The 12872-nt window shown below is 41.8% G+C and overlaps 1 protein-coding gene across 1 annotated transcript in view; it reads left to right on the plus strand.

Moving 5' to 3' along the window:
• Positions 1–12872, plus strand: part of ELAPOR2 (endosome-lysosome associated apoptosis and autophagy regulator family member 2) — a 407006-nt gene that overhangs the window by 339376 nt on the left and 54758 nt on the right. Inside the window, exon 20 of the mRNA XM_086919742.1 lies at positions 788–966. Coding sequence (XP_086775868.1) covers positions 788–966 — 179 coding nt within the window. The remainder of the gene's footprint in view (positions 1–787; positions 967–12872) is intronic.

Below are 12872 nucleotides of genomic sequence, written 5' to 3' on the forward strand. Positions count from 1 at the left end.
GAGCACCTCAGAAGGAGAGTCTCTCATTATGCACCGCCTAGAACTTTGGGGTCATCCAATTTAAACTTTGCATCTGTCCCCAGGATTCGCCGAACCCGATCAGGTGGTCGTTCATTTGGGATTCATGGAGCCCAAGCCTGGAACCTTCTTCCCCTGCCCCTCAGATCTGTGACCCACTTAGCAGGTTTCAGGAAAATGCTTAAGACCTGGCTATTTCGCAGTTAATTGTGCTCTCTTCTTCAGCTGCAATTTATTCCTGTTCTCCCACCGGTAGTGGCTGCAGCTGGTTTGACTGGGTCATTATAGTGCTGGGATAGTCTTCCTGAGTAGCTGTGCGCTCTACAAATGCTGCCATTCATTCATTCATTCATTCATTAATTCATTCATTCATTCATTCATTCATTCATTCATTCATTCATTCATTCATTCATATAAGTGGATAATCCCCATGAGCATTGTTGTTCTGTGAATATATCATACCAAACACAGAGTCAGATAGGCCTTCCAATACAGATAACAACCTCTTCCCCCCAGTTCCTTCGTAGCATTTTGTTTAATCTTTTGTGTTTCCATTTGTACGGGATTTTGCACTAGTCAGTAATTTTGAGACAACCGTTCAAGTTCAATATTGAATATCAAAACTATATAACTATAATTCAGTATTTTGGAAGTTTACATATCATTGTTAATCAGATCCCAAAATTGCATTTCTTCAATCTTCAGAGCATGTATTTTTCTTTTGTACTGGAGTGAACGAGAAATGATGACTGATGCTTTTGTTTAACAGGAAACTGTGTACATGTGGAAGGACCCAAAACAGTGCATCAAAGGAGTCTCCTTACCGAAAATAACAACTGCCACCTGCGACTCAATTGATTTTTGGTTCAAAGCCGGAGCTGGCGTTGGTTCGTTTGTAGCTCTTTTGCTTGTAGCCCTGACCTGCTACTTCTGGAAGAAAAATAAGAAGTAAGACTTCTATTTAATTTCACATTATTTTGTCAGGCTATTATTGACTCTATTTTGTAGGCTTTCCATATTTTGAGAGAATCAGTGCATTGAAAAGAATAGAAAGATCGGTTTATTGACATATTTTCATTTCCAGTTTCCATAAGTGTTAATATGAATAATTAATTGACAATCATAGTTATAACGATTATATCAGTGTAAGGTCCTCCGATATATATGAGATACAGTTCCCCGTACAGTACATTATAAGGATATTGCAATGCACAGATGAATCGAATGACCATATAGAGAAACGAGGCCGAAGGCAGAGTTTCTTTATAAGGTTACGGAATTTCAGGGCGACTTGCAGTATTCTTGTCATGCACGGCAGAGGGCTCTTTATCCGACACCCATCACCTTTACCACAAACCGCTTAGGGGCAGATGTATCAAAATACCTATTTGAGATTCTCAAATAGCGATTTTTTTGAGAATCGCTATTTGAGAATTGCAAAATGGTATGTATATAAAAAAATCACAATTTTTTAGCAATTTCTTAAAATTCCTTAATTGCGATTAGCAAATTGCTAATTGCAATTAAGGAATAATTTCCCATTCTTTTCTATGGGCCAGGAGGCCCAAAGGAATGAATGTGAAGTTATTCTCAATTTGCGATTCGCAATTTGAGAATCGCAAATTGAGAATAATTTCAAGGGTGCAAGGGTGTCATAAAGACACCCTGATGCACCCCTGACATTTACATTTGTGCACATATGGCACACATACACGCCCTAAGGGCATGTATGTGCACCATATGGCACCTTCACAAATGCCAAAAAGTGCATTTGTGAAAGAAATCGCAAATTACCACCAACTTGAAGTTGGTGGTAATTTGCGATTTCTTAAGGAGAAATCGCAGTAATTGAATGCAAAATTAAGGAATCAAAAATTTTGCGATTCCTTAATTTTGCTATGCAATTTCCTTCATACATACCGTTTAACAAATTTTTAGACGCAAACGCTGCTTTTTTGCGAAACTAAAAATTGCTTTGATACGTCTGCCCCTAAAAATCCTTGCGGCGTAGCTCCTTCATGTGAAAGAGAGGGCATGTTTGCAAATATCAAGAATACAAATGTAAACTCTAGTGCAAAGTTACACACATCAAAAAAAGTGTTGCTAAAATATTTTTTGCAAAAATATAATCGAATCTGTTTAATACAAGTCCCTTTAAAGAAAAAAAGCTTCAGTATTTGGAAATGTTCAGAAAAATGCAGAAAGAGTCTAACTTTTCAATATTTACCGAAGGAGTGGAAAAATAAACATGTTGCCATAAATATATCTTTTCTGCTTTTCACAGATCAGAAGCAAGAAAAGCAACGTTTCATTTTTCTTCAAATGGCAGCTTTAGTTATACTTATGCTCCGTCTCCTGACCTGTGACGTCAGAACTCAACTGTAAGAAGTTATTAAAGTTGAGTTCGGATGTCATTATTTTTGGTTTGGGGTAGAGACCGCTTTAACTGGCTCTCCAAGCTTATGTAATGAATAATGTACACTATACATTTTATACATACAGAGGGACGTTTGTTCAGCCCCTTTCAGCCAATGCTCAATTTGTAATGGCATTCAAATATTGAGCCCTCCCACCATTAGTATATAGAAAGTGGGGCCTGGGTCAGCCCATTTTAGCAATTAGTTTATCTAGTGTGTCAGTCGCATTTTTGCATCAGCCCAAAGGGTAGTCATTTGACGATCAGAGTGTCAGGAAAACTGATTGGGGAGATTTGGTCCTTTCACGCTCGCATCCACACAAATAGCAAGAGAGGCAATAAAGGACTTCCTCTACAGACAAAACAGCTTTCTTCATTGTTCACTCCATTAAGCTTAACCCAATGCAAGGGGCTCAATAAGGTACTTACATATTGTTGTGCACTCTATAGTAGGCCTGGGCGTTAAATTCCGTTCCAATTGTGGAATTTGCTGAATTTTGGTAATTTTGCGTTCCGTGGAGAACGCAAAATTGCCCAAAAATCTGCATTCCGCGACTTCGCGAAATTTTTGCTTGATTGCGTTCTCAAAAGCGTGTTCGCAAGATATTTCCCCCGAACACACAAACAGCGATTGCGAACAGTAACAAAGCATCGCGAACAAGCATTTTAGCGTGTTTGCAGAATTTCTGTGTGTTTGTGAAGATTTTTTACCGTTTCGCAGAGTTTTGCGTAATGCGATTACGCAAATTACGCCCACCCCTACTCTATAGGCAATGATGAGTCACAGCGTTAATGCTGCTGCAGGTGAACTCATTGCCCCGAAGGCATGCGATACCTAGCCATAGTTTGTGCATCACAATGTGCTTTGCTAAGGTTTTGTGCCCGGTTCTAAAAGGGGACAATAATGTTAGGTGAATTGTTTTTTAAAGATTTTTCAAGTAATGTCAGAGTTCGGAAAAACAGTCCTCTTTCAAAGCTTATAAAAATTCTAATATTGATCAGAGTTTACTACCATACCAAAATGGTAATTACATTTTTCCCAAAGGGTTTGTCTGGTGTATGTAAGGTGTTCCAGTAGCTCGTCCTTTCTTTACCTCAACGAACCAAGCCGACTCAGTTTAGAGTAGGTCTTTTGTTTTTCGGTCTTGGTTAGGCTGGAAACCACGGGCCATATCGTCAAAGCTTTGCATAAATCTGTTGTTACACAGCTGCCATACCTCATTCTTAGATACGCTGAATGATTATTGCTTGATAGCAATTCAGCCTGCAAGATACACTAAGTATTATCAAAAGGTATCATGTAATGCTCAATTGATTACAGGTATAATTAATTTTGTTTTGCTTTGCGTGCTTTACTTTCATAATTTTTAATAATTATTGCCGCTGTTTCATAGCATGGTGCCACAGTTGTTATGAAAATTTGGTAGTCAAGATAAAATGACAAAAAGGTACAATACTTAATAGTTTTTAAATTAGCAGTCGTGTCCAAAGACATATTCTAAGAACCTTAACTTTGTAAAGCTTTGGTGTGTTGACACACAAGCCTATCTTAAATGATCATTCCATAAGCACGCTCACGTCTAGGACTGGGAGCAGTGTAGTCCCGATATGGACTTTGGTGCTTCCCAATTGAACTCGTCAAAAACACCTCTGAGATCAAATTCAATAAGCAGTCCTAGGGCATTCAAATAAAAATGACTGACACCAGATATGGTTTGAAAATTGTAATGTAAACAATTATTATTCAAATATATGAAACATGCCATCAATAAGATTAGCTGCAAAGCGTACAATCCATAAGTATAAGGAACCCAGTAAAGTTCTGCATGAATTCTGGCATATATTTGCCTTCTAGAGGTGGGAAAGAGGGGGTTCTGAGGTAAAGAGAAATGCTCGTCCTGTTATAGGACTTTAGACAAAGACTTCAATGCATCTCTTACACAAGTACGTGGTTTTCAGGATGTGCACAAATCAGGAACAAGCAAGAGGAAATATCTTTCTACAGAATACATTCGGGGAGCTTAACCTTGTGCCCATTCTCAGCGAAATGGTTGAGCCTGGCAGTCGTGTCTTGCTTACAAACTTCATTGTTCATCAATGTACTCTATTAGGGACACACTACATAATTGCTGCAGAGACTCTAGATTCTTTTCATTCATCTAGTTGAAATAAGACAAGCTTTCAGAATGCCTTTCTGCGCCACTACACCACACAAGTAATTTCTCTTAGAACCGGAACCTGAGGAGAAACTGTCTCTCTTCGCATAAGGGAACCACAAAGAAGGCTTGGCAGAGGGCAAGGATCGTGAACCACTCAGCCTTGGGGAATTTAGAACAAAATTACAGCAGGGTTCGGCACCATAGGGTAGAATGGAACAATAATTTGGTTAATTTTCCAGAGATTCTGAATTATCCTCTCCTATTTATATGCTTTTTGTAAGGCCGTAGTCGATAAGTTACATGGACCCCTGATAACTTTTTAATATGCCCTGGAAAGATATGGGATGCCCGTTAACCTCTCTGTTCACATACGGTCCACTCTGTTCCACTTCCAGGACTTACCAAGGTACACACACCTCCTCCTCCTCCCCCCTCAGGCATAAGTATTTTTCCTTATTACCATCTGTGGAAGTCTTGAATATCATAAGAGCTGGGCCATTTTGAAACATTATCAGGTTTTTGGGTAACCGGTTGCTCAGTTGGGAATGTGGAATCCCTACCTGCATCTGCAGTAAGCTAAGGGAATTTGGCAGCATTCCAGACTTTAGGATCTTTGGGGCTGACATAGGGGGTCTAGGTATTGGGGGAAGCTCTCCCTGCTCCCCAAGACTTGCGGCTTGGTTGTCAGTCGTGATCTGATCTGGGTTGTAATGAAACTCCCACTTCCAATGACCCACATTTTTGAAAATGTGACAAGGGGTAAACATCTTTAGGGCACTTATTCTGGTCCCTGGCATATTATCTCATTCTCTTTCCATTCCACCATGTGTCAGGGAAACTCCTTGCATTGCCATCCTGTAACTGGTATCTACTTTGGTTCCTTGAAGTGGAACTTTAAATCCCTTTGTCACCCCACTTTGTGCTAACTGGGTTGGGCTATCATATACTTTTCCTTAAGCCCTTTTCGCATGGCTTCCAACATGTCACTATAGTATCTTGCGTATTGCAGGATCTCATCAAATGATTTGCTCTGTGAGAAGACGACAATTTGGATAATCTGGTTGCTGACCTTGGGCCCTGCACAAAGGAGGCAAAAAACTTCCCATGTTATCCCCCAGCAGATTCTTCTTTCCGCTGTGCTCCCTGTACACCTGCAGCAATTTTTCAAAGTAGGCATGCACCAACTCTTTAGGCTCTTAGTTTTGACTATTAGTTTAGGTGCATTTGTCGCTACCAAGCTAGGGGGCTCTTGTGTCGACCAATCAACTTCCCTCTTACATTCTGCCCACAGAACGGGGAACGCCACCTCAAATAACACCTTCAGATCTTCCCACAAGACTTTGGAAATGGTCACAATCTGCTCCATCTGTGTGTACCAATTGTCAGGAGTCTCTCTAAATTTTGGGAGTGAAATTCTAAAATAGAAAATATCTGATTGTGACAATGGTACATGTACGTATGCTCCTCTCTGCACTTCTCCAAAGGATACTCCTTTACCATTCCTCCGTAGCTCCTTCCACGTTTTCCTATGCACTCTTTCTTTTGCTTCACCTTGACCTTCTCTTTCCTGGGCCACAGCTCCTTGAATTTTTCAGTTTCACTATACTCTAATATCCTAGATTAATTCCCTTACATGATTCTTTAACCCAGTGGTTCCCAAACTTTTTACACCTGCGGCTCCCTTGACTTACTGGCCGTTGACCGCGGCTCCCCATTATGTTACTTTTTTGGGCGGTTGGGGGAATGTAAGCCCGGCCTCTGGAGTACTTCCATTTTATTCCCCGAAAATAATTGGCATGAAGCTGTGAAGGTATTATAATCATAGATGTAACAAAATAAAAGTGTAACAGTTGTTTAATTAAAACAAATGATTTGGTTAAGTGAGAAAGAATACTCCCCAGCACTGTTGTTTGCATGTAGAATATATATTTTTTTATTTTGTTTTTAAACATTTGGCACTAGCATTAGGTGCTCTCCTATAAATTATTTTAGTTGTTAAGGAGCCACTTTTGATGTATACAAATGCTGCTCCAATAATCCTATTAGCATTTCTCCACATTAGTAAAGTTTTGGTGTTCTACATATATTTATCATTTCACTCATATCACTTGTGTTGATGTCAAGTATGTTAAATAGTTCTCACTTTTAATGTGTCTTACGATTTGAGAACTCTGCAACTGTTGATTTGGTATTGCAAAATGTGCCAGACTGGGATCTATAAACCCACCCAAGGGTTAAACTAGACAGAGTGACAAGGAGCGGTGGGTTTAGTGAAAGAACGAAGGCTACAGTTATGCAGTTTACGTCATAAGCAACAGCTCTTGAAATTGCGAATATACACAGGAAATGCACAAGACTGTTGTTAAAGTAAAACCCAGTGGTGTCACTAGGGTTGGTGTCACCCGGTGCGGGTAACTCATGGTGTCACCACCTCACGACTTACCGCATGGACCTCCTCCGCTCCGAGTCCGCCAGTGTACACAGTTGGCAAATAACGGGACCATACAGAATCCTTAGCCTTTACCACACGGTACACCAATTTCCCAAATTGGAGCGCTATTTTAACTGCTGATGCCATGTGTGACGTCATCATCATTTCTTGCCCTCTAGCTAACAAAGCTTTGCCTACGAGGAAATATAGGACAATAGTTGCTAATGGGAAGAACAAACGTACACCTTCCAGACAACAAAGCGGTACTGGTTAACCAATTATGTAGTTTGTGCCGTTGTAAAAACGGGACTACAAGTCCCAGAATGCAACGTAAACGTTCGGAACTAGGTTAGTTATTGACGATTGGAGTTGGGAAACTTGAGGCGCTGGCAGGTAGAACACACTAACTGGCACCAAACATCAACTTTGCATGCTAGGACGTGTAGTTGTGATTTATTTCCATCCTAGTTGGACTACACTGTCAGTTTACAATCCTTTAAAAAACTAAAATCCGGTGCCGGAAACATTATTTTCATTTAACGACGCATCAGCTGCCCAGAGAAGAGGCCTTGCCTTGAGTTTTCAGATTAATGGATGTTTGAATCGGCCTCCATCCGGAGTCTGTCTGGAAAGCACGCGTTTCACATTGACAAAGGTCAGAATGCTTCGACAGCGGCTGCGTATGACACAGCGTCCGGCAGTAGGCCAGTTCATTAATGCTGCGTGAAACGGAGACAGAAAGAAAGACGCATGCACTGTCGCCCTATCTCACAGACCGAAAAAAAAAACATTCAAATGATGCTGCAAATGGCGTCCCATCATTAGCTTGAGGTAAGGTTCACATGTGATCAGCACACAGCCCCATGATGTGTATATTTCTCACAGTCACAGTGACATCTTCCCTTTTCTTTAGACTCCACTGTGGTGGTGGCTGGGCCCCTACCGTAGGGTTTCTGCAAATCGCCCAGCAACCCTACCCTCCCGAGACTGTCTCCACTCAGTCTAAGCGCGTGGTGGTGGCGCGCATCAGAGGAGCCCAGCTCGGGGCCTGGCCCAGGGCTGTCATTGGTAGCGCTATAAGATTGACAGCCCAATGACCCACAAACTGGGTACACCGCAGCGCATCGCACCATCACCACTATGCTAGTAGGTGGTGCGTGCGTGGCGTGCACTGCAGTATTTGTTGGAAGCAGGTGCGCTTGCATAGTGCACTAACATAACCATAGCTGCCAAGGTTTTGGATTGCTATGTGTGACATTTCCATTTTTTCAGTATAATTATGAGTGACATTTCAACAACTATGAGTAACACTTTATCGTGAGAAAAATCCAGTAATGAAGACGAGGGAAAGTGTATCTTTCCATCCAGCTCTCTTCCATCACCCTTTGTCTCTTGTATTACTCTTCTCTCAGTCCCTACTGATTTCACGCTCTTCCTTTTGTCCATACTTCCTCCTGTTGCACCACTTTTACCCTCGTCCCTCTCTCTCTCCTCCACTCTCCCAAGTCTTGATGACTCCTGTTCATATTCAGCGCTACTGCCTCTTTTAGTATGAAGGACTATTTCATGTGTACTTGCTAAACAGCTCTTTATCCTGTGAAACACTGTATTATACTTCTAACTTATTAACCTACATGATGTTACATTTTGAGACTTTTGATACTACTTGCTAAAAATATGAAAAGACGACACAGCCACTTGGCAGCTACGACAACTGAAATAGCTCAGCTGGTTTGTATGAGAGGTAGGCTGAGCACTTACCCATAAGGTGCATCTGTGGCAAAACATGTGTCACACGAGCACACAGAGGCCTGTTCACTATACATCTTGGCAAGACTGGTTTACAGTGCAGCTTGTCTAAGCCTTTGCAGTGAGAGCTTCCAATAAACGAATAGTTTACTTAAGGGTAATTCTGTTCTTCAGTAGTGGTTATTGCACCACACAACACTCCCATGTTCTCATTAATATTGCACTGTCACTGAGCGACGACCTCAGGACCTCCAGCTGTTCAAACGAAAGCTCCTCTTGCCACTCCGCCACCATGACCTGGCCCTTGTAGGCATTCTTACCGGCAGCCAGAGAGACTGCTCCGGTGCTGATCTGGGTCTGACACTCTGCACCGGTGCACTGACCTGCCCGAATAGCACATAGGCCTTCTGGGATGGCAAAGCAAGCGACATATGCACACAAAAGACACACAGTGTAGGCAGCACAGCAAATGTGACAGAGGGGAAGAAATCTTCATTCCCAATCCCATAAATTTGAGCAGAACAGGTAGCAAAAGTGAATCTTCACAAAGAGGCCCAGCAAAGGAAACGGCATTGCAGGCCTCATTTTCATACAGAGCTACGGAAAATCCATTAGCAGTTTTAAGTGTCTCAAGAATGCAGATTCATTACACGTCATCATGAAAAGGGCCGATAAAACTCTTCTCACCTGCCACCATCCATCGAGCCTTGAAAAACCCCAAACAGTTGCTGTTAGGCGATATCAGCGTCATGCGGCCAAAACACCCTTGCTAGGATTCTGATGCTCTTTTGTCTAGCGCTGTATACTCAGTCCAGTGGGTCACACTTAAGTGACTGCCAAACTTCCCTTACCACCACACACACTTCTGGCCGAGCAGTGGTAAATCACGCGGTGCACAACAGGCTGCACACAGCACGCACGTGCGTAAGGGAGTGACCAATCACTGCGCTCACAAATAAAAAGCCGTCCAACCAGGGTGAATCAGCCAGCCTCATCATAACTTGCAAGAGAACACTAATTGGCTGCTGAGTTCCCTTGACCTACGTGTGTATAGGCAGAGGAAACTATAGATCTCAAAACGAGGTAACATGCTCAACTTTTATAATTAGCTGATGTACGTGACAATATTTTTGCTTGGGGTAATGCAAATAGACTTAAAATGCGTTAGTAGTAAAACGCGAGATGTGTGACACTTGACAGAGCTGCATAACTGCATGTAATGTGTGCTCTCTGTCACCGCCAGAGCTGTATTACACAGCGTAACTAGATTGGTGTCACCCCATGAGGTGGTGTCACCCGGTGCGGTCCGCACCCCCCGCACCCCCCTAGTGACGCCGCTGGTAAAACCTAAACCACATACTTTAGAGGTCGGGGAGAAATGACATTGATTTTAAAGTTTTTGGGAGAACAATCAAAAAGCATACACTTTTACCAACTTCCAGGCTTCAAGAATGGAGGTGTAGAGTGCTGGAGCATGACAAGTGGAAGTACAGAGGCATCTGTACAATGCTTAAGTCTCAATCTTTGTACGAGTTGGTGATGGTAAAACAAATCATACAAGCAACATTTAAAAATATAATGTAGCAAGACAGCTATCCCAAAACAGCACTACCTGCTACTGATAGCTTTAGTAGTTTTAAATTCGCCCGTGACCCTGTGGTGACTGCAAGCTTGAAGACAGTCTTTTCGACCAGGTCAGCAGCAGGTAGACTGAGGCTGATCAGGAATTACATCAGAACCCAAGCAAGACCGCTAACAAGCTAAAACTAGAGACTTAACAGGATCTGCTCCCTGTTTAGCTTCACCTGAAGTACAGCTTGAGAGGTAGGTACCACTCCAACACCCTCCTAGAATCTCCACTGGAGTGCCTTTTACCATGTCTATTTAATTCTATGTATGAGCCAGGTAGTTGGGAATTGTGTTACTGAGCGATCTTCATAGTGAAGAAAAAGTGTGACTAGTTAGAAGACCCACTATATATGACCTGGGCTGCTCGTTGCAGGTCACACTTTCTTTTAAAAAAGTGTGGGTTACTATATGAAGGAATAATTAGAAATGTGCTTGTCCGTAAAAGTGCAGAAATGTCAGGAACTCTGACAAAGCAAAGGGCAAATATTTCTAGTTGCTTCAATTTTTGGAGGTTTCCAGGAAGCACTTGGAGGCCATGTTTCAAGTGAACTCCTGCTGATGATATTGTCATGCTTGAATCCCTTTAAACCACAGACCAGGATGCAATCCAGCCTTGTAACTTAATTCTCAAAGCTACAGAGTTCCCAAATGCACACGTAGCTTTCTTTTAGCCAATGATCTAAGGAGTCCTTCATGAAGAGGAGATGACTAAGAATAAGATATTTCCTCAACAAATTCATAGATTGTTAACTTCAATAAACTCACTTAATGGCTCAGTTATAGTTTGTGTGAACTGCGTTAATATCTGACAAACTGGAGACGTTAATGTGCTATTTTACATGTCGCACCGCCATCTAGTGGTACAAGAGGGAGTTTCATCTACCTTTACCAAAACATATTTTAGATAGCGAGCTTACAAAATGCAAAGTAATTGCACAAGTCGGGGATATTGAAGTATTGTGTCACGGCGCCCCTGGCTATGTCTGGTGGCGCTCAGATTGGGAACCACTGCCTTAACCTCTAATCTTCAGCAGCTTTAACTCTTTCTCACCCATTGCCATCCTAGCATTCTTGTGCAACTTCTTTCGCAGAGTTATTTCAATTCTGCACACATCCGCCACCATTTCCATCCCTGTATACACATCCCTTGCCACTCACTGCTTCCTTGCTCATGTAGGGCAACTCACTCTCATTGTAATGCCCTAGGAAAGCCATTGCCCACATTTCCACTAATATTTTTTACGAATTCAGGTTTCAGCTTAGCGACATTAAGCCACTGTGGGTTTGGCCTGTGCCTGCCAGGTTAACTGGCAAAGCTGTAAAAGTGGTCTGTCCTCCCATTGCACTGCTGCTCAAACACTGTCCTTGCGGGGGTCCTAATGAAATCACACTGGGTCTTGGTGCAGGCTCCTGAGGTACAGTTGGAATAGGTAGACTCAGTAGAGTACTAACAAGTGCCTCAACTGTGGAAGCAATTGCTGTACTTGACAAGGGTAATGCCCTTATGCCACAGGCTCAGGGATCTGAACAGGGGATGAGTTAGCAGTTTCTGTATAGCCTGGAAGTGTGCAAGCTTCTGGAGGGGATTCTGTGACCGTCCCAGTTTCAGTTACTGCTGGGGCTGTGACACTCAGTGAATGGCTGCAGCATTGTATGGAGGTGGTCAACTGCTTGGGAGCTCGTCTATGATGACGTTCTCCTCACTCTGTGTTTTTTTCCATTTTGGGTTTTTCCCTCTCCCCCACTTTGCTTTCTATCAAGAGATAGGTCCCAACAGTTTTAATGATTTCTTCCCTCCACCTTCTCTACCTATACTCATCCTGCACGCTTGTACATGAGTGTGTCCTTTTGTGGATTTTTAATTAAAATGTATTTTTTCTATTTTTACTTGCCATTTGCTCCCGAAGAATTTACCCCCAGATGCATCAAGCACCCATTTTGCTATTCCTTACTAGCGAAAAATAAGGATTCGCTAATAAGGAATTGCTATGCATGAAGAAATCACTAAAAAATTAGCGATTTCTTAAAATTCCTTAAATGCGACTCGCAAATTGCGAGTCGCAATTAATGAATCTTTATTTATTTTATTTATTTTATTTATTTAATGCGGTTTTAAATAGCGCAAACTTTACACAAAGGTGTCAGAGCGCTTTACATAAGAGCCAGTTGCAAAACATAAGGACTTAGGATTACATGCGTTACATAAAAGATACACACAGAAAAAAAAATTCAAATGTACAAGATGTAAAGTCACACAAAGAAGAGACTGGTGATTATAGTTATCTTTATATACATAGGGAAGGGATATGAATGGATATACTCTAAGCGTCACATAGGAATGGTAGAGAGTACAAAGGTCTACTGCATATATTAGTGATTAGAGTTATCTCTATATACATAGGGAAGGGATACGAATGGATATACTCTAAGAATCACATAGGAATGGTAGAGAGTACAAAGGTCTACTGCA

This window comes from Lissotriton vulgaris, chromosome 1_1 (assembly GCF_964263255.1).
Source record: "Lissotriton vulgaris chromosome 1_1, aLisVul1.2, whole genome shotgun sequence".
Taxonomy (NCBI): domain Eukaryota; kingdom Metazoa; phylum Chordata; class Amphibia; order Caudata; family Salamandridae; genus Lissotriton; species Lissotriton vulgaris.